The sequence below is a fragment of the Atractosteus spatula genome, chromosome 3 (genome assembly GCF_055471065.1).
Source record: "Atractosteus spatula isolate fAtrSpa1 chromosome 3, fAtrSpa1.hap1, whole genome shotgun sequence".
Classification (NCBI taxonomy): Eukaryota; Metazoa; Chordata; class Actinopteri; order Semionotiformes; family Lepisosteidae; genus Atractosteus; species Atractosteus spatula.
In genome coordinates this window covers 62984076-63009271 of record NC_142708.1, presented here as the reverse complement: position 1 = coordinate 63009271, position 25196 = coordinate 62984076, and the positions used below count along the sequence as shown (strand labels likewise).

The 25196-nt window shown below is 37.4% G+C and overlaps 1 protein-coding gene across 2 annotated transcripts in view; it reads right to left on the bottom strand.

Annotated features, from left to right (window-relative positions):
• Positions 1-873: 873 nt before the first annotated feature.
• Positions 874-25196, bottom strand: part of ccser1 (coiled-coil serine rich protein 1) — a 260784-nt gene continuing 236461 nt past the window's right edge. For both annotated transcript variants that reach the window (XM_088910903.1, XM_088910902.1), the window contains exon 10: positions 874-2096. In XM_088910903.1, coding sequence (XP_088767029.1) covers positions 1623-2096 — 474 coding nt within the window. In that variant the 3' untranslated portion in view covers positions 874-1622. The remainder of the gene's footprint in view (positions 2097-25196) is intronic.

Here is a 25196-nt window from a genome sequence, read left to right as displayed (position 1 = left end):
AGTTTGCAAAACATCTTACACGTCACGGTGTCCAAATTAAATAATTATTGTGTGTGTGCTTTTCATTACAATCGTCTGTGCACAGATTTTGATATAGCATTCTTCATTATTTGTACTTTTTTAAAATGTATTTAAATATTAATAAGTTAAAGATGTAAGAGTACAAGAATAGTTTTTTGTATTCTTATAAATCACAATGAATCAATTTTTTACTGCACCAGCTGTACATTTTTCTTTGTGTTTGTATCAAAACTTGAGGAAAGAATCTGAGTTTTTTTTTACAATTTTAAGTACATTTATTAACCATGTAAAATTTATGTTACCTACTGTACAGGCCCACCTTAAATATATAAAAAGGCCCAAAATGTTTTTCTAAATTTTATTCATAGTAAAATGCATGCACTTACAAAAGTCTTAAATTGAGAGCAATGATTCTTTTTGCAACTGATTCCTATGTTGTAACAATCAAATTGAAAAGATTTAATATTTTAGATTTAGGAGCTGATAAAGAACAATGTACAAATGCATTTCTCTACTTGAGAGAAAGAGTTTGGCAAATTCTGGCTGGTGATATCTTTTTGACAGCTCACACTATAACTAATGTCAACGGTAAAAAGGATTAGCAGGGTGTTATTGCTCAGGGAAAAATAACAAAAGACATTTGCAAATTCTTAATTCTATGAAACATTTCATTACAAGCCTGTTATAAATGTGATGATATTTCTTATAAAAGAAGATACATTTATTTCAGCCACAAACTGGTTTCAAAATCATTTAATTTGTGGTTGGAAAGAGTTTTGAAAATATAACAGGTAATAGGATTCAAATAAAGAGTGAATCAAATAATTTTTAGGTAATTTAGAAATAATTCAACTTAAATGTTGTGTTTTTTACTGGCTCTGCCTCTTATCTAGAAATCATCTATTTTTCATGACTGATGGCGTCAGGGGTGTCATGTCTTTGGACAGATTTGTAGCTGTTTTATAATTTTCCACCTGTCTTTGACTCTGATTAAATCACAGCTTTGATTCACCAGCAGATTCACAAATCACAAACTCTGAACTTCATGGCAGTTTTATACCAGTAGGCCCTTGGCCCTTGCTTCTCTGCAATGGTTACCGGCCATGAAGGCCTGAATTTGGAATTTGGAAGTTGCCAGTGGTTAGTGCATTAAAGTTGTGATTCAGCCGGGGCCTGAACCAGCTTCTGTCCACAAGTCACATTTGACAACCAAAAACAAAAAGAAATGTCTTTTAAATATTTTTTTTTTACACACGGTTGTGAGGCAGGGTACATACTAGCTTCTTAATTTAATCCCCTAGACTACTACACATATTGAAAAATGCATATCCAACACTGTGATATCAAGAGTATTAATATCTAATGGAGGGGGCACACAGTATAAAGTAAAAATGAGAATGTACTTTGTTCTTTTTTAAACAGAAAAAGTTCATTAGGAACCCTCCAAACAGTTATAAGTATGACTGAATACACATGGCACTGTAGAGAATTTAAGATGGCAGGACTGTTAGCAGCTACAGTGTGGAAGCATTTCTCAGTTTTGTTTTTTTTTTTCCTTTCAGACACTTAAAAGGGCCGAAACCTTTCTGCCCGATGTGGTGTTACCCATCCTGCTGGCTCAGGGCCTGCAGCTCTGCTGTCTGTAGTGTGTGCTGGAGAAAGACATTCTTCCTGCTGTACATGTGCAAAGATAGGGGTCCCCGTGGGGGTTGCCCCAGCCGGCCCGTGAAAGCAGAGTGCTGCCTGAGCAGAGCCCCCCTGTCCTTCTGGCAGGCCAAGGCCGAGGGGCATCTCTCCGTGTCGGACGAAGGGCTGTTTTTGCTCTGGGAGACACTGTAGCTGCTCCCTGCGATGGCGCGGGGAATCTGGGTGGCCAGGGTCTCCGTATTCCGCTGCGCTGCCTGCTCTCTCAGAAGGCTGCCCAGATGCACGCCAGGGGCCTGGCAGTTCCTGTCCTCACAGGGCACCACTCCATCAGCGGACGGGCGGCTAAATGGGTCCCCGGTGTGAGTACGCACTGACCTTCTGTCCCTTATGCTGAGGGTTTGGCTCATAGCTCTGCTTAGACATGTAGCCTGTGGAAAGAAGGAGAAAAGAATGTTTCACTAGAACAGAGTAGCAATTTTCCTGCCTGGGATCCTTTATGTAAGAGGTTGTTGTGTGGGAGTAAACACACCAGGTGTGATGCTGTGTTTTTTGACAAATGTGTTTGAACAGTCAGGGCATTTTGTTTCAGGCCACAAATAAATGAATCCCAAGACTGTGTCGAAAAAGTACTGTGCAAGTGCACAATATAATGGACAGTATTTGACCGTTTTGAATAAAACATTAATAATCAACAAAAAGCCTGATACTCACAAAGAGCTGTCTTCCCATTGTGAGACAACCAAAAAATCCACTGAAGAGTATTTTGTGAATTTATACAACCTTACAACCTTTAAACCATGGTCTGTGCAGTTACCAAGATGTCCTTACAGTAGGATGCCCGCAAAGCCCAAGAGAAGCAGGAAATGCTCAGGCTCCAGCCAACACCGTTTTAAAACAAACATGTGAATGCACAAGGGGATTGTAAATTAAAATAATCTGCTTTGCCAAACAAGCAGACATAGAGGATAATTCAAAAATTCACTTTACTTATGGTCTTAAACCTTTAATAAGAGGCATTACCATACTTCTGTTTGTAGAGTGTACAGTATTGTTTCAGTCATGGACTAAACCAACCACAGTAGCAATAAGAAAGTGCAGGAGACAACAGCCACCCACACTGGTACAGGAGTAGATTGTCCTTTTCTGACATTCCTAGATCTGACTTAACCTCAATCTCTGCAGAAGGTCATTTTTGGTCTGGCCACTGTCCTGGAGCTGTGGAACATGTTTAAAAGTGTTAAACCATCACAAGCAGACTATTGTTGTGACATCTCTGTGCTTAGAAAGGTTACAGCAAGCCTAGATGTTCAAGTAACAAGGTGCCTTGAAATGGGGACACATGAAGTGTCAGTGAATTATCTGTGTTAAAGGCACTGCCTCGACTGACTGACTTTTCAGCAGTGCCAACGTGTTTATTGCAGTTCCTGCTGAAAGGCTTGTATGAACATACGAAAATGCAGAATTCCCCCCCTCCCACCTTTTCTCTAATGTATTTGATTGCAGTAGTTTTTACTCACACTGAGACTCAGCGTGACCTGAAAAGAAGCTGTTTTTGCCATTTCTTCCTTATTTCAGCAGTGGGTGTCCATATCAGGGTCCAGAGCTTGAGGGCAAGATTCCACTGTGACCCAGTCAACCCACAAGCTTTTGTTGTTCATTAATATTTTCAGTCCAAATTTATTATAAAATAATTTGGGGTTGGTTTGCTCTTTTGTTCATCATGATGCCGTAAATCCAGCTTAACCTGAGCCGATTTGTGTTACTGTCCCTTTGTGGGAAAGTCAGACTAATTTGAAATATTCTTAAAGGTGGCCTGAAATACTGTATATCACACATGGATCACTGAGGAAGAAATGTGACATTGAAAATAAATCATTTTTACATGGTAATGAATTTTACTTTCAATGAATGAATGATGCACTTTTGAAATTTAATTTAAAACAAAAAAGAAATGTATGGCTCATTGCATAGCTACTACAAAGAAAGAACATAGTTTATCTGTTAATCAGCACTGCACAAAACACAGAAAAACCAAAAGCTTCCAATGTCATAAACCTGCACTTGCCAAAAATATCCTTCAAAAAGCTCACTTGGTCTGCTTTCTCCATCAGCTATGACCCATCCCTGCTAAACCTGATCTGGCACATGGGCACATCTCATTCAAACTGCAAAACCATTCCAGTTTTTCCAAAATTTTAGGAGCACTACCTCTTCCTAGAAGACTGCAGTCAACTATGCAAACCTGACTAGGCTGTGGGTTCAAGTTTCCACTGCAGACATTGCTGTGGTACCTGCAAGTGAATTATTTTGATATTCCTTTATAGGGGTGAATTCCTTTATGCAGTGTGGTGGAGGAACTGAAGTATGAACAACACAGGCTCTTTGCATATAATAAGGTTTGACAATTGTTATTTTAATTGAATTAATCATATAAAGAACTTGCTTGTAACTTCCAAGTAGCAGACATATACTTATTGCTTTGAGAAAATAAATATAATTAATTAAGCTGCAAAGCACACTTGCTACAATGTGTGAAAACATTCTCACCTTCAGGTTCTCTCTATGCATTATATGAACTGTGCAGCACTGGGGTTTGATTGAAAATAAGTTCTATGCTCCAGGGCATAATCTCCTTTTCAGGAGAGTGTTCTGTGCCTGAATGAGGATGATATAACAGGCCCAGCCTACAAAATGTGGGGCATGCAGAGTGCAAGGCTGATACCCATTTAGATCAGCAAAGACCTCAAGAAAACTGCAGGCTAATTAAGCAAACAAGCTTCACTGATGTTTTTGAATCTGACCAATGTGAGCTCTAAGAGATGATTTAGCCCTGAAAAATTCAATTAGGAGAAGGCAAACAGGTCATAAATACTTTATAAGGAGGTGGAAACATATTACAGTTCAGAGTTGAGATGAGCAGGGAAAGAAAATTACTTTTGTTTAAAATTAAATGTGTCAGTCTTTTTTCTTTTTGCAGTGTTTAAAGAGAACTGATTACTTAAAGAGAAATAATTACTATTATTACTGCTTAGTTTTCAGGATTTTTTCTGCTAGGTTTTTCTTATTATTCCCATGGGTGTTTGGACATTCTTTGCAAAGATGTTTATGTAGTATTACAAAAATTATGGAATCACATTAAGCTTTTAAGTATCTGAATTCTGTCTTCACAACTTCAGAAGTATTCCTGACCCTTTTTGGAATGCATTGTGTTGATAACAGCCAACTACAGTAAGAGACGTAAGGGATCTTGAATTTTCAAACAGCATTTAATAATGTCTTTGAAAGCTTTCCAACAAGAACCCATAAGCAAGCACAGATGTTTCAAGGACATGAGATCCTGCTGATTGATGATAATCATACTAAAGGAAAGAAAACTCAAAGAGTTTGGACTCAAATGGACTCAAAGAAAGGAAACATGCAGTAACACCTTCGCTACACTACAGAGTGAAATTAGATTTATTTTACATTTTTCGTTTTTCAGAAACACAGATATTTAACTATGAGCTTAAGATGTATGGACATAGAAGTGTAATTTAAAAATCCAAGAAATCACACCATTTTAGTCATGACTCTTTGGTAGTAGGAGATTGGTAGAGTAGTTTGACAATTTTGATTCTAATACTGTACCATGTACAGTAGTACATGAAATTGAAATTAATCAGTTTCCCTTCAGGATCAATAAAGTCTTATCTATCTATCTAGAGTGAGTTCTCCTGGAGAGTTCTGTTCTTCTTCTTGACTTCCACTTTCGTTCATACAGTATGTCAGTCCACAAGAGACCTTTCCTTGTGTAACAAATATTGTATTTAGGTCTTCCTTAAATATAACTGGTACACTGATGGTTCGATTAAAATGAATGAAATGAATGTAGCACATCCAAAAAAACATTACATATTTTGCAGGTTCCTTTAACCTTAACTCAAGGAAAGAAATGGTGGGCACTGCTTTATCTATTCGAATCAGGCAATCAATATGTACTTTACTAAAGTGAAAAAAGCTTGTGTTCAGTTAATCCAGAACCATCTAGGTTTGCTTCTATTGATCTCTGCCACAGCCTCTGGTTAAATCTGACACTTCACTCTGAATAAAAAAAAAACATGAACACAGTAAATGTTGCAGATGATAATATAGTAGGATATTTTATTTGAGTTCCTGGGTAAAAGTCCGAAGCCCATAAATTGAGATGTTGCAATGTCTTTGAGCCCTACAATGCATTAAAATAATATAAATCAAAGTGATTTAGTGTCCCAGCCTTTAATGTTATAACCTTTATTAGCATATGATGAAATGGAGTGTTTGGTTAAAAGCTCTACAGTATGTTATTTAAATACAGTGTAGTGAAAGCCAGCTACACAATGGAACAGTTTTCCAAAATACTGTATAGCACCTACACCTGGAGAAATTCCATCAGAAAAAGACTTCCAAAGGAATAATCTGGGATAACAGCATTTCAGCACAATCAGTTTTTAGTCAGTGTGGAAAAAAACACAATTCTGAGAAAAGATAATGATTCTTTTGAAGACTTTATGCAGAACCTTGTGAATTTCAGGAGAGTCCACAAATTGAATATCTAAAAATATACTAGATATGTTGGAGTGAGGTTTTCACAGTGCCCCCTGTACTAGTCTGAATCTTTTCCATCTTCCTTGTATTTGCATTTAGCTTTATGTTTCCATGACTAAAGGCAGTAGCAGGCTGTACAAAGCTTCTTTATCTGTACAAAGTCCAGCATGCACAATAACTAAGATTTTAAATTAAATTAAATAACAAAAGCCAAAACCCCAATTATCACAATTCGCAAGCTCACCGGGGTATAAATATGGGCTCCTTGACCATTCTATCCCAGCATTTGTCACCAAGATATCCCTATACCATCCTCATGGCCAGTGTCAAGGCAAGAATTGCATATTCAGGTCAAATTCTAATAATGTTTTGAGACAATGAATATAAAGGAATATAAATGAATATAAACTTAATACTTTGGCATTAACTCAACTGGCTAACAAAATGACAGTGTACTGTCAAAAGATCAGGACTATCACAACTTGCCTCACTTATGAGGAATGAGCCAGAGAGGCAGCTGCAGAGATGCAGCTGGGGTGGAGGGAGGAGTGTAGAAAAGATGCGAACAGAACTGTGGGCAGCCAGTGAGTGTTCTTATGTATGAGACCAATAATCAGGATTAGAATTTGACCACCACCCGAACCTCCATTAAATAAAACCATATTTATCTCTATTAGTGTATTCCCTCAAACCAAACAGGTTAAAGCCAATCATATCAATAAATGTTTTATCTTTATTGTAATATATTGTCTTTATTGCCAGCATTTATCTCTGTCTAAGGAGCTGTAGCTTACTGAAAAACATCTTGCTTTTCTAGAATATAATTTAACAAAAATATTCACCTGCTCACTACCCACACACTATTACTCACCTGCACAAAAGAAGAACCAACATGAACTGAAAAATATGGGAGTAATGAGTGTAAAAAAATAAGTAATGTCATTTTACATTTTCCATATAAACAATAATAAAATAATCCCCAGATATCAGGGTAGTTAAAATACTGTATGTGCAGGGAACAGAAGTGTAACATTAACTGCAGCAAGAAGGACCTGGACTCACAACCTTTGAAGCCAAACACATCCGATTGTGTTTCAAAGACAATTGTTCTAGCAATTCCAAAATGTGAAAATCTTGCTTTCTACATACTGTAGTTTAATCAGCCTATGATCAGAATGTCCACACACATTGTCTCTGTACAATGGCAACAACAGCCTTGTATCTAATGCTGCCACTTCAAGGCCTAGGATTCCTAATATGAACTTATAAAGATGTTGTCTCTTTTATTTGGTGTCAAGACAGACATTGGCTGAATTGTGACTTGTTTTTACAAATATCTGTGCACCAAGGTCCTGGAATCATTTAAAGCCAAAGATATAACTGTGTGAGTCTCAGTGTAAAGCAATATTTAACAACACATGCCTCCAGATAGCCATTATCAAAAGGAAGAAAACCTCTACCTACAGTAAACTGTAGAATGACAGCACTGATGATGGGTATATCTATCCTGACAGGGGGCACACTGGGTTCTTGTTAATACACATTGAAAAGTCACAAACACAACAACACCAGAGCTAATGATGGGGTCAAAAGCAGATCAACAAGCAAGATGTTTTCCCTACATGCAGTACTATTTAAAAGTTTGAAAATTTTGAGAGGCTAGATGAAAGAACATTATTGCTTATCTTCACTGTAGTCCCTAGATCCACCAATATTTTAGCATCCCTGAACAAGTTTTATTGTAGATTACTGACATTGATATCTCAGTGTGATAGTAACTCAATTTGCTTTCTGAGATACTGTACATCCATTTCTCTATATTTATCTCACCTTTTTTATTTTAAAATAAGTTGTCGTGGAAATGGTTTGCAAATAAAGCAAATATTCTTCATTAAACACTGAAAACTTTGATTTACAGTACATGTTACAATATATTCCTAGCACATCTGATTCATTTTCAGCAAATATGTTGATTTTACTCCTACGTTATTGCACACATTGTGATAATGGATTATAAGACCCTGACACATTAAATACTTCATATCAAGTAGTCTAAATACTACTAAATACTACTGTTGCTGTGAATATTTAAACCCCCAAGTGTGAGAGCAATCTGAAAAACTGGTTACAACGGTAAACAGTTTGATTGAATAGTGTACAACATTATTTTCTTGAAAATTATTTCCAGATCACTGGAAATATCATTTTTGAAACAATAAAAGTCATTTTTGCTCAAAAGTAGATCACGGTAACCCAGTGCATACAGTATATTACAGAAGCATACAACAGACAAATCTAATTCAATCTTATTCTAATGCTGTGACACCATAGTAAGAAACTTTTGGTCCGTAAGTGACCTGAAGGGTGGAGAGCAAAAGATGACCCTTCAGTCTAAGGTTTAATGGCTGCTGGTGAGTTGGATATCATTAAAAAGGCACATTCTGAACAGGGATTCTAATATGGAGTGTATAAATCAACACAATGGTTTTGTTCTGATGGCACTTACAGCATAATTGTTGGCCTGCAGTTCTGCTTTTAATACTAGAGTTTAATAATAGTAGCATTTCTTGTAATAATGACACATTTCAATGCTGTGTTTAAGTTGGGGGTCCTTACTACCAGCGATCTCCTGAAAAGGAGTCAGAAAAGGTTAGAAGACCCATTACTAATATCTGTCCTTTAATCTCTAAGGAAAGAAGAATAGGAGAACAGGCTTTTCTGAAGCCTGAAGTTAAGACATTAACTCCTCTTCTCCACAGTCCACAGTGGAGAAGCTCTCTGAAAACAGACAATGAAACTGTTAAAAACATTTTCACAACATAGAATGAGATTTCTAAAGACCTCCAGAGAAAAATAAATCAAGGAGGTTTCTGTAGGTGTGAGTAGGAGTGAAGGCTGACTGAGTAAGCCCCAAATGGTCCATAAGAAACAGAAAATATACCACCACAGGAGAAGAGGGGGAGTCAGTGTGAATATTAAAATCACAATATCCATGCACTGTTTTCTTGATAAATACTTTAAAATACCTACATCATAAGCAAAAGTTTAGTAAGATTTTAACTGTGGAAAATAAAGTGATCTGCACAGCTGATTAAAGGAAACCAATGCACCAGTGCACTCCTTTGTTCCACTGTGTCTGACTATAATTAAACAGCTATACTTTCCGTACTACTGAGTTCAGTATATTGATGGACCATGCTAAATTATTAAAACATTGTTACAAACAGTTATACACACTATTCATCTATCTTTTCTCAATATGCTGTAATATAGTTTAATAAGTTCAAATTTAGCTGTTTTTCCTCAGTGTTACTGAAATGAGAGAAGCTCTGACAAAAAAGTAAGTCAATGAATACTGAATGAAGCTCAGACTGCCGTTTCAGAAGGCTGTGGTTTTATTGCCACATACATTTACTGTGTTTATTTGTTTACTTTTCTATTTGTATGTAAATGTGAGACTTCTTCGAATGTTTGATTCGTCTTTCATCCGGGAAATTTCCTCCGTGGGCACCTACAAGATTGATAAACAATGAGTGTGGAACTGAGCTCAGGTCTACAGTGACCTTCCTGTGGCAAGGTCACTGTGTGGCAAGGTGAGATATAGTGAAAGACCGGCCCTCCTTATTCTGCCCCCTTTAAACACTGTGGGAGCCTGCCTCTTGCTTCCTCTGCACACTGAAGGAAAGTGCCCCCTTTCCCCTCTCCCCACTGAAAACTGCCCTGCCCCCTGCCCATATATGGGGACATTGACATCAGAGCCAACCAGTATTTGAGTCTGCAGACAAATCCTGTTGTTTCCAACACTTAAATACCAGATTCGAGATCATATTAAAAGAGCCTTATTACTGCAATTACGGAAAATTCATCAGAACTAATTATCAGTAATTTTCCTTTTCTTTAAATAAAACTGTAAAGTTTTTTTATTTAATTTGCATTCCGTTAAAAAAAAAGGTTAGCTATGATTGTCTCAGGAGTATATCTTTGTGAAATCAAGAAAAACAACGATTCAGGCAGAACATGCATGTAATCATCATATTCATGGCTCTTCATTAATATAGCGTTGGCATGTAATGAACAGCAAGAGGTTTCACAGCTACCGCAATCAATCTTGCTCTGTGTCTGAATTTGCCTCCTTCTCCCACCGTCTCTTCAGTTTCTTCTTAGTTTGACCGGGGGAATGGCAACTAGAGTAGTTTGTCACTGTTCGGGCAACTGAAGCATTGACAATTGAACAGAGGCTGGCAAAACCATAAAAGGCGAGGCCACAAGTTGATGACCTGCCTCTGCACACATGAATTGCAGTGACTTTGCCAGGGTATGTTGCTGAAGCCAATATCTTGACTCTGTCTAGAATTGACTGGATGAGTTCCTTGGATCACTTAACTACTGGAAAAAACTATCCATCCATTTTCTAACTGCTTCATCCAATTCAGGGTCACAGGAGAGCTGGAGCCGATCCAAGGGGCATTGGGTACAAGGCAGGGTACACCCTGGATGGGACACCCGTCCATCACAGAGAGACACACACTTACACCAGGGCCTCTTTTCTCAGAAGCCAAGTAACCTACCAGTATATTATTGTTTTATGTGAAAAAACTGAAACACCCAAGGGAAACATACAAAATCCAAACGGATAGCACACGAGGTCAGTAATTGAACCCTGGGTGCCAGTGCTGCTCAATAACCACTGAGCCATTTAATCTACCCTACTGGAAAACCAAATCAGCTAAACGGTCACCTTGTGTTTGTAACCATTCTTAAGTTCTTAATGTATGAGCCGTGATGTTTTCTCAGCATTCTCGAATTCTGACTCTGGGTTGCTCATGGATGTCCACACCTACCTGAGGTGTGAGAGAGCTATTACATGATGGAAATATATTTGCATAAAGTAAAACTGTAATTTTTCATCTTCTAAATGTACAATGTCAAACACCTGTGTGACTTTATGCACATTGATTGTTCTTAAATGACTCATTACTCTGTAGTTCATTAATTTAATTTGCAATCATGTAATCTGCATACACTGAATTCCAGCTGGACTGGTAAGGTAATTTAGCATTACATTCATTAAGAGATCGCTTAATGGTGACACTATTGATCCCCAACAGGTTTTATTACACAGAAGTATTTTCCACCAAAAAGATAATGCGTGGCGCAGCCTCAGCAAACAGGAAGACACATCCTATTCGTGTAAAAACAGGTCATGGCAATGGAAAATTTCTTCATTCAATGCACTAGAGACATTTGTGGATACAAGCTGGTTAAAGAGATTGTTTTGTAATGTAAATGTGTTTTCCAGAAAAAGATATATGCCGAACATTTAAGCCAGCAACAGGACAATAAAACCTTGTGATTCCAAAGGGCCTGACGCCCAGCGTTTCCTTTGTGCAAAACACTGAACAGTCCCTTTGGATCCTCCCTCATGTTTCAGTGCTGTTCACTAACTAGGCTACAGAGAAGAGCAATCACACTCATTATCTGGAGGCTCGATGCTGAAGTGTTCTGTCGGTGCTTGTATGAGGTCTCTTTGAAAACCAGGAAAAAAAAGAATTGTCTCTTTGATGTTTGAGAGATAACAAAAAGCCACACCTGCTTAATGAAGTAGGTTCACATGTATTTCAGATTAAGTTCTGAACAGTTCAGATTAAAGTAAGATCTCCACAGTATCGTCAATTTGAGGATTGAAAAGATGCAATGATAACAATGAGAAAATTAAAGAGCTTGCCAATTAATCTTTTTATCTGAATGTAACCATGATGCAAAATGAAGTGAAAAGAAAAATGGTTATCACTAGATAAATTGAACTGCCTGACTAATATACTGTAGCAACAGTAAGAGAAGCGTGCACTGCTAATACAATACATATTAATCATGCAAAATGCCCAATGTAAGTGTTGTTCGATTCAATAGAGCACGAGATGATTTTTCACCGCACATTTGAATTAAAAGACAACAATGGGATGAAAGAACACTATATATTGTAAGACCTACCTGATAAATGACCTTAAGTTTCTGGTGAAATTTGTCAGGGTTTGACAATGAGAAATCTGACTGAGATAAAGTTACAGTTTCTTAAAGATTCAGCAGGATACTATACCTCATCTTCATGAACAAACTCCTGTCTGCAGTGGTAAGATTGAATTTACTTAACAGGTGAGGAATAATCCTTGTGGTTTAACCTGATGGCTTGAAATAATCTGTGTAAAAAACAGTGGAAGATTATTCTGCACAAAGCAACCAAAAGTAGAACATGGCAAAATCCCCACGAGCAAAAAAGTCTTTCTTTATTCCTTATTAACTCAAATCCAGGGTTACAGTTTCATTAAGATTTATGGTGCCATTGATGTCATTAAAGCTCTTCTAATAAACTTGCCAACTACAGTTCACTTAATCGAGGCCACTATCGCCTTTTCAAAATATTATTAGAGTCTAGGGAATTTGACAAAGAAAAGTATCAAATTAACAGAGATGAAATAGTATTTCTTTCCTGTAGTCTCTACACAGTACTTAAACCGAATTTTGTTTTAAAAAACACATTCAGCTTTTGTCGTACTGTAGTAACTCAAAGCATGCTTACATTACATTAATATGTGTAACATGGTGAATTGAAATGGTACTCTAAGAAGACAAGAAAATTTAAAAAATCTCTTTTCTTTTGTGGTGTTGTGTTACATGAGTTCCATTCTTCTACATAAAATGTTAATTCTAATTTAGAAATGGCAAGTTTATGCTTCACAAGTTACTGTATAAATATTGTGCAACAAAGCTGAGGAACAAAATGTGCTTTAACACATAATGAATCGTTTTAAATTGCATGACTCCAAATAATTTATAGAGGTCAATTGATGCATGAAAAGGGATTGTGGATGACACAACTCAAATTAACTCAAAATCACAGTACTGACCTAAAGTACTGTGCTTTTTTTTATAATAACCACAATCAATAATACTGATAGGCTATGGAATGAGTATTCTCTGCTGTCAACATTATACAATATAAATGATGCTTCCCAACCCCAACAAATCACAAGGTACAGTAGCTAAATTTGGCAGTTGTAAAAGCTAGAAGCCCTTTAATTTTTAATAAGAATTCATCTCACTTTTGAGGGCTTAGTAGTGCCATAACTGGTAAGTTTTCCTTTACCACCGGAGAACCACATGCAGAAAAAAAGGACCAGCATACAAAACAAAAGAAATGTTTCTAAAATTGTTTAAACCAATCTAATGCTAGGTTACACACAGTTCCCTATGGGAGAAGATTAGCCACTCAAGAACAGTGTATTACTGCCCACATGAGAGTATTTTTGCCGACACTGCTGATGAGCCAGAGCATGATGAGCTGTCTCTGCCCCTGCTGTGTGAGGATATAGGGCCTGCATAGCTCTGTCTTTTCCTTTTTTTATGGGCTAACCTATGCAGGGACTGCCAAGCAAGCCAATGAGCCTGATAGCCACTCTTTTCTATCAGGGAGCCTGGGTTACTGGGGTAAACTAATTTTCCTGTTCAGATCGAAAAGTGACCACCAATCAACAAGTTAGTATACCAAAGCTACTACATGGTACTAAAGGTCTGGCAATATATGGCTTACACAGTATACTGTCTGTCTAGGCATTAGGTAAGGAACACTGTACTGTCTCAAAAACATTAAATAAAATGTTTTAAAAAATATGACTGTCTTAGTGTGACACCCAAAAAACTTAAATCTTATTATTGGAATGTCCTTATAAGAAACTAATAAAGTACTATTGACTTATCATGTTTCTGTTTCTTAAAAAAGGCAAATTAAAACAAGAATGTTATGTTGTATTGCTCTTCTTTACATTCCTAATGGGGCTCATTAAGGCAAATTATGTGATTTTTAAACTGGCATTTTGCCTATAAGCGGTGTTGAGTAAAATCCAGGCTTTGTTTTTGAAAGTTAGAACTTAAGCCTTTCAGTCTTACACATTAGCTTCATAACTGATTTCTGGGTGGGAACTATTTGATTCATTATTTTTTATAGCAGAATGCCACTGATTTCCAAATCAAAGGCGCAGTGCTTATGTTCTGGGAACTGGCATGTTTCACACAACTGTGCAAGACTCTAGTATTAATGGGAAGAATAACTCCTACCACATCAAAGGCTTCTCTGTTTATATTACACCATTCCAAACACCTGTCAAGACTAAGAGAGATAAGAGAAGTTTTATTTGTCATTCTTTCTTTCTGACAGCAGATGTCCTTGCAAGAAAAAAAAGAGAAAGAAAGATGATATATTGAGCTTTCGTCTGCTAGGATCACTTTTTCTAAGAATCCTGATCATGTAACAGCAATCTACTTCTGTGGCAACTAGAAACCTGGACCAAAACCTTCAAAGCCACCTACATTTTCTTTGAATTATGATTTCATCAGCATTGTATCCTCCTATGACAAGATTATGGCTTCAGGAGGCTGAAAATGAACCTTAAATGCCACCGTAAAGCATCTAAGTGACAGGCACTGTGTTCCTGCCGCACTCCTACAGAGGAAACTCCAATCTCCCTGGTCCATGAGAAAGGAAACAGCAGTGCAGGCCTCCCAGAAGAGACAGCTCGCACATGACATGACTCCTGCTGTGGCCTAGGGACACTGTCGCCACACATCACGCTTTGTGCACCACGGGGAATGAATCTCAGTCGGCTCCTCCCCATATTTGCTAATGCGAGCGCTTGGCCTACTTGAATCACAACCACCTCTGGAGAATTTAGAAACAACAAGCACAACAAACCCACCAAACAAATATGTTGCCTTCGTAAAAAATTTGCAGTGTGAGTACAGAAACATTGATGAAGGAGGATTCAAAATACAGATCATGGGGAATGAGAGCAGTAAGAAATACATTGGAACGTCACTGGAGGACAAGTAAAACATCCTTTTAGGGCTTTGCCGTTGTATCAAATCATATGGAAGACACAGTTATGCTCTACGTTCCAGCATAATATCAATGAGCCTGAAGTGCAGTTTTCTTTGTCCTCGTGAATCAACATTTACACGTTCATTCAGAGCTGCTCACCTCAGACGAGAACAGAAGCCTATTACCCCTGACACAGAGCCCCCTCCAGAGGCTTGGTCTCTTGAGCTAATTGCTAAATACAGAGAAATACTTTTTTTTTTTTAAATCAGGAACTCGGTCACACATTTACTGACTGACTTTGTAAAAGGAAAAAGTCACATTTAAATAGAAGGCTAGGGAATGGGAATACAGGGCTTCATGCACCCCGGAGGTGGGGAGCTGGGGAGCAGAGCACTGTGCTGGATATGAAGCTCTGGGACCCAGGACCATGAGCAAGCACAAAGGCTCATTTCAACTATCAGCCTCAATCAGAACTGATAGCAATTCTGCACATTTACAGTGCCAACAGTCTCTCCTCCCCAGGACCTCGATTTATGTACAGTTGGAGCACACAGCTTGCTTTAAGCGATAAAATCCCAGTAGGCCAACAGAAATCAAGGTAAAATGTCATGTACTGTGCATATAGACTTTCATGATATGACACAAAGAGCTTATTTAATTTTTCGCTCACGCACAAATGAAGAAGAACACTGCTGGGAAGTGTGTTGAGCTGTTTTCATCTTTCCACTGCTGTGTTTGCTTAACAAAAGATTTGTGATATTTTTTTCCTTCTCAATATTATTTTGGCAGTAGAGTTTTATGGCTGAAGCATTTTTTTGTTGATAGCAGGCTAATGTGAAACACTACATGTGCTAAAATTGAAACAAGCATTTCATCTACAGTAACTATTTCAAAGCAATAATGCTGAAAGTTAGACTTTTTAACAGGGTAAAAACTTTCCACAGGGGAAAATGGTAGTCAAACAGAACCATGGGCAACCTGGTCCCTCTGGCAATGAATGGCCTCTTCCAGCGGTATACTGCTTCCTCCCAAGCATGCAAGGATTCATGGATACAAACCAAGGACACATGGAGCTGAGATATTGGCTTCTGATGCGGACTGTCACTGCTTGCAGTAATGGGTCCACTTCTACTGTACTGTATGTGTGCTAAATTACAGTAAATAAATTATTGGCCCTCAGTAAAGCAGCTTTTTCCCTTAAATATGACTGAATAAGTTAATTCTGCAAAAGTACATCTCACACGCGGAGAAATCAATACTCAGAAAGAGGTACTGATTATGAAATAAAGGTTATAATAAACATTTCAACTTGTAAAGTAAATAAGATCCCATGCTGCAAGCTCTTTATACTGTAGTATGTCTTATTTCGTACATTTCAAAAAGGAGAACTTTTCACTCCTTTTCACTAAACCAGCTGGGGTCTTTTTAACTAAGCAAAATGTTTTCCAGGAATATGCAGGGGGAAGCGTATGTAGTTTTACTATGGATTAATTTGGTTGACAATTCATAATTATTGGTTAATGGTTAAAAAAATAATAAAAACATTTCTGTCTTTATGGAATATGAAATATATATTGTAAGCTAAATATTTAAATCAGGGATGCTAAGAAAAAGGAAATCCAGTTGTACAAATCAGCTGATTTTACTTGTAGGGCAGTGGTGTCTTAATTAATATTTTTAAGTGATTATAATATTTTCTTACTAAAGAATGGATTCTTCTTATTTTTTTACTGATCTCAGATATACTGTATCTGCTGTATATTTGTATATATCTTGAACAAAATTCAAGAATTGAAAGCTTTGTGAATGCTTGGAATACCTGGTGAGAAAAGTTTGGCTTAACATGCTTAAGTTCCTGGACATAGAATGAGGAGACTCGTACCCCATTCACAGAGGAAAGGGTACTGAGTGGAGATGGGACTGAGGAGGGATGCTTGGGATGAAATGCGGAGGGAGGCATTTGAGATCAGTACATGTACAGTAGCTAGTATCATAAAGATGGTGACTGTAGGTATAGCTGTGTGAGATTGACTTTGTTATCCCTCCTGAACTTCAAATAATAACTTCCATTTCCAGAGCAAAATTGCCCAAACTGAAATAATGTTCGAGTGTGCCTTACTGTATGTATTTTTCCAAAACAATTCTAATTTTGGGCCTTAAAGTAATTTTTGAATATATATAAATATACTGCATATCCGAATCATGAGTATAATTGGTCATTCCAAACTCAATAATTTTTGTAGTGGAGTTTATGTATTCTAAATGCATTCTCAGCCTGTACGCATTTAAATGAACACAGCGATTAGATGTAACTCTTACGATCTGGCATCTGTCCAAACGTAAAACTGAAAGCATAACAAAGCTTGTTTCTCCCTTTTTCATTCTAATTAGCATTCTTTAAATGGAAGTTGTTTTAAAGGTACACCAGTTCAGTGTAACAGTGAACAAAACTGAGAAACTCCTTTGGGGCGTATTTGGATGTTAATGTTCCTTCAGAATGCCATGCATAATTTTTCTTTTTTGCGGCTGACAATAAACAAATATACGCCGGCAATGAACAAATGATTGGGTTTCTGTCTTTGACAATCGAAAAATTCTGCCTATCAAGTCAAGACAGTGAACAGGTTTCTGCTTGCATAAATATAATTTGCAAGGTACAATTTCATTGTATCTGATAATAAAATAGGTATTTAGCAATACATTGGATTTCAAAGAAGAATAAATTGTAGTCTTCCAGCTGATGTTTAACTTTCAACACAAATCATACTGCCTATTCTTTATTTGTGGCCTGTTCTCATATGCTGTTTTTTATAGTATTGTCTACTGAGATGAGGACTTCCAATTTTTCTTTCCTCTAATATGTCAGTCCAGGCTACAGACACAACCTAGCTACAGCAGTTAATTCTCCATGGAGAGGGATTCCGTATCTCTTTACTTACTCTAAAGAGTATGTGAAGTACAGCAAAACCCAGAGTGCACTGCACTGCAGTTGCGTGTGTTTTTCTCATTCTCTTATCTGTGCCAGCTCACTGAGCCACACAGCACTTTCACAGGCATGGGAAGGTGCTGCTGTCGTGAATAATAATACACACGTTTCCCAATGGCCTTGAAACCTCAGGAGCACTGTGATGAGGTTAAGGAATTAGCCAGAGATGTTGAAGAGGCCTTAGCAAGCATGCTAATGGTTATTTTAATCAAGGAAGAAATGTCTTTCAACAAGATATAAACTGGTCACACTTAAATGTTGAATGAGCGCTCATCAACAGTAGGTCTACACCAGATGGGACCAGCTGGGATTGTTTTGTTTGAAGCAATGTAGACATTTAATTTTTAAACTGTTCAGCCAGCAAAGAGATGAATTTTCAACTTTATCCAAAGATATTCAAATTGCTTATGACAAGCTCAACACACACATTGAGTCCACACATGGACTCAAGGCCAGTAACGACAGGTTACAAGGAGGGCCCCTTATTTTCTCTAACTTACTGTATATACAGTATATATATATAATATATTTAAATTTATTTTATTATTTTACAATAATATGTTAATTAATTTAATATTAATATTTTATTTGCTTTACAAAATAACTTACCTATTTATGGATGTCCATGGTCAACAGAAAGCATGGAAAAAAGGATAAGCAGGTTAGTTGTGGGATTAAAACAAAGTAAGTTTGAGCCTGACAGTTGTCATTTTGCATAAGTTAATTTATTTTCATCAAATAGGAAGTAATGCATTCAGAGTGTAGGAAAACAGCTATCACTGTCTTTTTATATCTCGCACTTGAACAAACATCACTGCTTGCACCCCACACCTCGCTCACTGATGGTCATTGTTGGTTTCCTTCCTTCACGAGCTCATATCAAGGCACATTATTTTCTGAATCAGAGTACACCTGAGGATCAGATATCATAAAGACTAACTGTCCACCTCTGACAATAAAGCATGGTTTTGATTAGATCGTTCATGGTTTAAGACTACAGTTATGTGTCCTAAATGAGGTGGTCACCACAGGTGAGACACCTCAACACTTTTTGAGGGAAGTATGTTATAATTGTAGTTGTATAGTTGTAGTCTATATGGTAGTGTGAGGACAGACAGTCCCAACAGGACATGAATAGCCATTGTGGGACATTGACTTACAGAAACTCTAACCATATAATGGAGTTTGATTTTCTATGAAAAAAAATGAAATGTTTCTTAAAATGTTTAAAAGAATTAACCAAATATTCCTAAGGAATGCAATATTTTTTGTTCACTACAATCATTATCCATTAATTCATTTATTTTCAGCAACTGATTTAATCCTTAGATGTGGGAATGAGCAAGAGCTTAATCTCGCAGGCACTGGGCACAAGATAGGATCCACTTAGGATGAGAAACCAGACCATCACATGCATTTGCACACACAAATGGGGCAATTTAGAGCTGGCAATTAACCTAACTGCTGTGATGGACTGGCATCCCATCCTGGGTGTAACCTGCCTTGTGCCCATGTCTCGCCAAGATAGGCTCCACCTCCTTCGTGACCCAGAATTGGATGAAGTGGTTAGAAAACGAATGGATGGGATTAACCTAATTACAAATAGAGTAATAGCAACACCAACAATACAAGAGGATTTAGACAAAACAGAGGACTGGGTAGTCACCTGGCAAATGAAATGTAATGTGGATATTTACATTAGTTTGACCTCACTTGGAATACTGAGTTCAGTTTTGGTCCACCCCTACAAGACAAGCCACATATGGCCTAGAGTGCCTCCTCTGATCTGTAACTTTTCTTCTATTCTGTTTCAGAAGCAATCGATTAATGTAGCACAAAGAATCAATTCCAGCATCTGTGGTTCACTTCCATCAATGAAAATTACATTCAAGTTTAGTGTTAAATGTACTTTCCATATGATATGTGTACCTGCTCTGCCTTCTTGTAACTAAGTTCAGTAAAGCTCCTCACACTTCATAAATTTAAAATGATGGTTTGATTATTCCACATTAAAATTTAATGGCAAAATTGGTTGCTTTGACGATAACCTGTTTATGGTACCTTTAATAAATTTCCATAAAACAAGCCACTCATCATAAAATATTAAGAATAACAATTTGTTGTGGAAATCAACAAATGTAAAAATAAAAAAAAAGTGGAAAGATATTTTTGTGTTTTACATTCATTCATTTTCTAGCCACTTTATCCAAAACATTGTGTCCAACACACAATGGGTGCAAGGCAGGATACACTCTGGACGCAACGCCAGTCCATGACAAGCACACACATTCACACTCACACCAGGGACAGTTGTCACAGAAGCCTATCAACCTACAAGTATGTCTTTTGAGTGCACCTAGAGGAAACCCACGTGAACACGGGCAGAACATACAAATTCAAAGCAGATAATACCCAAAGGAACTGAACCCGGGGCTCCAGTGCTCAATGCTAACCACTGTGTCATCATGCTGCTCTTAATTCAGGAATGACACAATTTTATCGGCAAAGCAAATCACACCTTCCAGAAAGACAAATGAACAAGAAAGAGAGATAATGAAGGAATATTATTGAATCTGTGCAGCACATCCCCTGAGTGGCCAGAGGGGAGGTGTGGAATGGGGAGGGGGTGGGAAACAGTGTGAAATTATGTAAGATATTTGTCTCCAGGTGCTGATTCAGAGTGATGTCTGTATCTTATAAATAGGATGAGTAGGACTCATTATCTGTCCCTTTCTCCTCCTGACAAATTGAGTATGATCTCTGCATGTCACTACTTAGCTCTGCAGTTCCTTGTAGCAAGGAAATCAATCAATGAATGACCAAAAATCTTTGGTTTGCTGAATCATGTATCCTTAAGGTTATAGACTTGTTCTCTCTAAAACTAAAGTACTCTTCTGACAGTAACCCTGTCATGTTAACAAATTTGAATACAGCAAACAATTTCTGAGAAGATTTCATAAATGAGCACTTAAAAGCACATAAAATAAACACTACTGAATGTTCATAATAGCTGCATTGAAACAATACTAGGTCAGAGAGGTTTTAATATTTATGACTAAGAGCAACAAGATGGTGCCAGTAAATGTTCTTGTTTTACATTACCGCACAATTACTTTTCTTATTGACAATGCCATTAAGAGCAGGAAGAAAATACTCCAGTCTTTTCACTCAAATGGTGTAGTATAAGGTGAAAGAGGAACATGCTGACCATTTCATGACTGTGCTCAGTAAAGTACCAGAGGAGCTCTTTGCAGAGACAGTACAAGTGCAGTGCTGTATTTCTGCCAGGACGCAAGTGTACAAATGTAGACACACTGGAAACAGTAAGGTTAAGCACAAAGTATCACACACTTGGGAATCAAGAGGTGCACTGTAGTTACCAGTTTTCTTTTACGCAATATTAACTAACTGGAATTATTCCTACATCTAAGGTACACCCTTGGATTTGCACCAGCCTGACAGCATCAGCAGGGTATGTTTCATAAAGTACATAAAGTTCTGCATATTTATCAGAAAGACACTCAAGGAGCCAGATACAGTACCTGAGGTCCTTGCAATATTCCAAAATGTTACCCTCTTTTTCACATTGTAAAATACGAAGCTGTTAGCAAAGTTCCAAATAGATCAGGGGTGTGCATACCTGGTTTTGCAATGTTACTCTCCAGTAGGCATCGACAGCCTTAGTCTGAGGCGAGATCTGGAAATCACGGTAATGCCGCCAATTAAGCAATTAATTGATCTCATGATATCATTTGGATCTCAGCTGGGATGAAGACCTGAAGTCACAGTGGCTATCCAGGACCAGAGCTGCAGACCCTTGACTTTGATGCTGTTCTAAAGGATGAAAAAGGTATCCCTGCATATTGCTGACTGTTCTTTTAAAAACTAAAATAAGTACCAGCCTTTAATAATGGCAGCAATCAAGCTAGACTTGTGTGGTGGTAGAGGACTGGTCTAATTCACCTCAGACAGAGTGGCACAGCTGTGTTTTGGAGAGAACAAGCAAAGACAGATTTCTGAGATTTATGTACAGCATGTTAACTGGTACAAAACTGAAACATTTATCAGAAAGCACCATGTGTATTGTAAATACATAAATAAATGTGTTAGGTAATTAATTCATTACCTAATAAAACTTTTGTCCACCACAGCTGAACAGCTTGGCAGACTTGGCAGGAAGAAAAGTTGTGAATCGTCTTCCTTCTGTCTTCTTCACTCCCACTTGAGCTACAGGGGCCTTTGTGTCTTGATTCTGAATGTCTGTTTGCCTTGTTTATTCTGCATTTTAGAAATTTTCTACTTATACACATACTGCTTACAAGCTATTTTGTTGATGTCTCACATTAACTTTTAATGTTTGCAAAATATTCTTGCTCTGTGCCTTTTGGCTATTAGAAATATTCTGATTCCAAATGAATAGCTCCTCCACATTTATTATGGTATTGTAAAATTTGAAATCAAGTGAACTAGCGAAAAGAGCACAGTTTAAGATGAGACTACAACTGGGTAGATACACTCACCTGCCTACATGCTAAAATGCTCTATAAAGAGGGGTATGATCTGAAAGCAGTCTACTACAATTTTTAATTTTAAGGAGAACAGGCTTGCACTCACATTTTAAAAATGTCTCTAATTAATGTAATATTAATAGCAGAGTTAATCTGCTGGTGAATAAAAAACACTCAATTCTAAGATGATGTACCATTGATATATTTGTCAGCAGCCACCACATGTTAATGGTTTACACTTAAATTTCTATTTTAAAACGATAGACTGCTCTTATAAATCATTGGAATTAATTGGTGTATTCCAGTTAGCCACGCATAGAAAGGTCAGGATGTTTATTTCACTCTGCGCTATACAGCTCAGTGTCAGATTCTGTGAAAAATGGTAAAGGCATCTTCTCCGCTCACTAACTGCAAAAAATAATGTTTAGCAGTTAAAAATTAAAAACTCATTTGGATAGACACCAGCTTATATAAATCATTGGTATTACACATGCTTCATAAAATGTTAAAATCCACCAATACAGAAATGTGTTCAGCCCCTGAGCTCCTGCACTAATGGAATTCATAACTAGAATAGACTTTTTAACTTGCAATACGTAGCAAGCATTTAATTTTGCACAGGGTGAAAAGTATTGTAGCAGCTTTCTACTTTGTATGACATACAAGAAAGATAAAGAAAAACATGGATAATCTACTGTTACTTTAGCAGAAATCATGTTGACTGCATTTTACATCTAACACTGTAGAAAAATCTGTATTGATATTCCGCTTAAGCTTAATAAATGACATTTATTAAATATGAGAGAACAGAGCTAATTAGCTTGCCACCCCCATTCTACAGCAGTACCTGCTGAGACCATTAACAAGGACAGATTCCATTTGCTTTTTACTTACTGTACCTTAAAAGCTGTGATTTATCACAGTGAGCAAGTTCCCACCAAGATGATACCAAATTTTACAATCACAGCACAGACCCCCCCAAGTGAACAGATTCACTATGAAAATTAAAATTATTATTGTGATATCTGAGACTGTCAAAATTCTATGAAGCGATATCAGATGCAAACTAACACACAGAAGCCTTGTTTTGTTGCGGCGCACAAGGAGATGTAAAATTCTATTTTCCCAAGAGCAAACCGACATTCTGTACCCCCGTTTGGAAGTGGCGGCTCTTTCAGCCTTTGACCTCCCTTGCCAATGTTCACTGGGCCTTGCGTACTGAAAGGCCTTTCAAACAATACTGTGCTCCTGTTATTTTCACTGTGCTGCCCAGCATCACATTAGCCACCCCAGCCTGGGGACACTTCAGGAAGTTTCGAAAGGTATCATACCTGGAATGCCACTGTAGCTAAACGCCGCTTGTGGGGAAAACAAGACATTTCCGCACAGCAGCTGCCCTACTTTTAGGCTGACAAATGAACCCCAAGGTGTCCTGAATATGTCCGAACCTGCGAGAAGCATCTCCCAAGGACTCCATAGAGAGGTGAAAATAGAGCAGGGTGGGGAAACTGCCCAATATGATAAATGTCGCAGTGGCGTTGAACACACTGCAGTGCCACACCAACAAGAATCATATTGTACAGTATTTAGCATCTATCTGTTAAGCATTGCAAGCACCATTCCTGAAAGTGCTTAACTTGAAAAGGAGTTCTATTAATAAAAGCAGACTCATTGGTTAAATTACACTTAATGAGGCTGTGGTCAGTGACAAAGACATTAACTATCTTAGGCTATTATTTCAAGTTCAGATGGCCAAATTAGCTTTGCAGCAGAAAGCTGAAATAAAGTGGCTGCTTATTCACTTATGCATCACTTTAACAAATTACCAGAGAATCATTCCAAAATTAAAAGAAATGTACTGTACATACATACATCACGGCAAAAATAATCACTAAGACTCTGTGAGTTAGACCCATACTGTGCTGAAGTACAAAGAATCCTGCAAGAAGGCACATACAGTACAAAATAAAACCTGATTAAATGCATATTCAGTAGATTTTACACAACACCGACAATTTACATTTTGCAAATGAAAATACAAACACAGATCAGATTTCAAAACAACAACAAAAAAAGAGCTTACAACAAACTCCAGAAGACGTTTCAAGTTTTTCAACAATTAAAATGGCACCGTGGGCTGGGTGTTGCAAATTACCTGCTGGTAAATTTCCTAATTCAATATTCTTTTGAACAGCGGAACTAATTTAAAAAACAGCCTTTAGCTTCCCCTGTTTTGCTGGTTATTAGGACATCTTCATAGGTCTTAAAGTTAAGAAATAAACTAATTCCTAGGTCTGAGCTCCTTTGCTTCCTGTGGCAGTTCCTACTTAGTTTTCTTACTTGCATAGTCAGGTTGACTGGAGATTGATCAGACTGGACTACCAAAACATTCCTCCTTACTATCACACAACTTTAGCCATCAATAAGATCACAATACAAGATGCTGGCTCTGATAATAGGACTGCAAAACAGCATCTCAAAACTCAGTCATTTTTAAACTTTTAATAAGCATTCAATAAGCTATAATAAGCATTCAATAAGTATTTCTTAATAACCATTTCTCATAAGGGTCAGAAAACACTCACAAATGCCACTATCT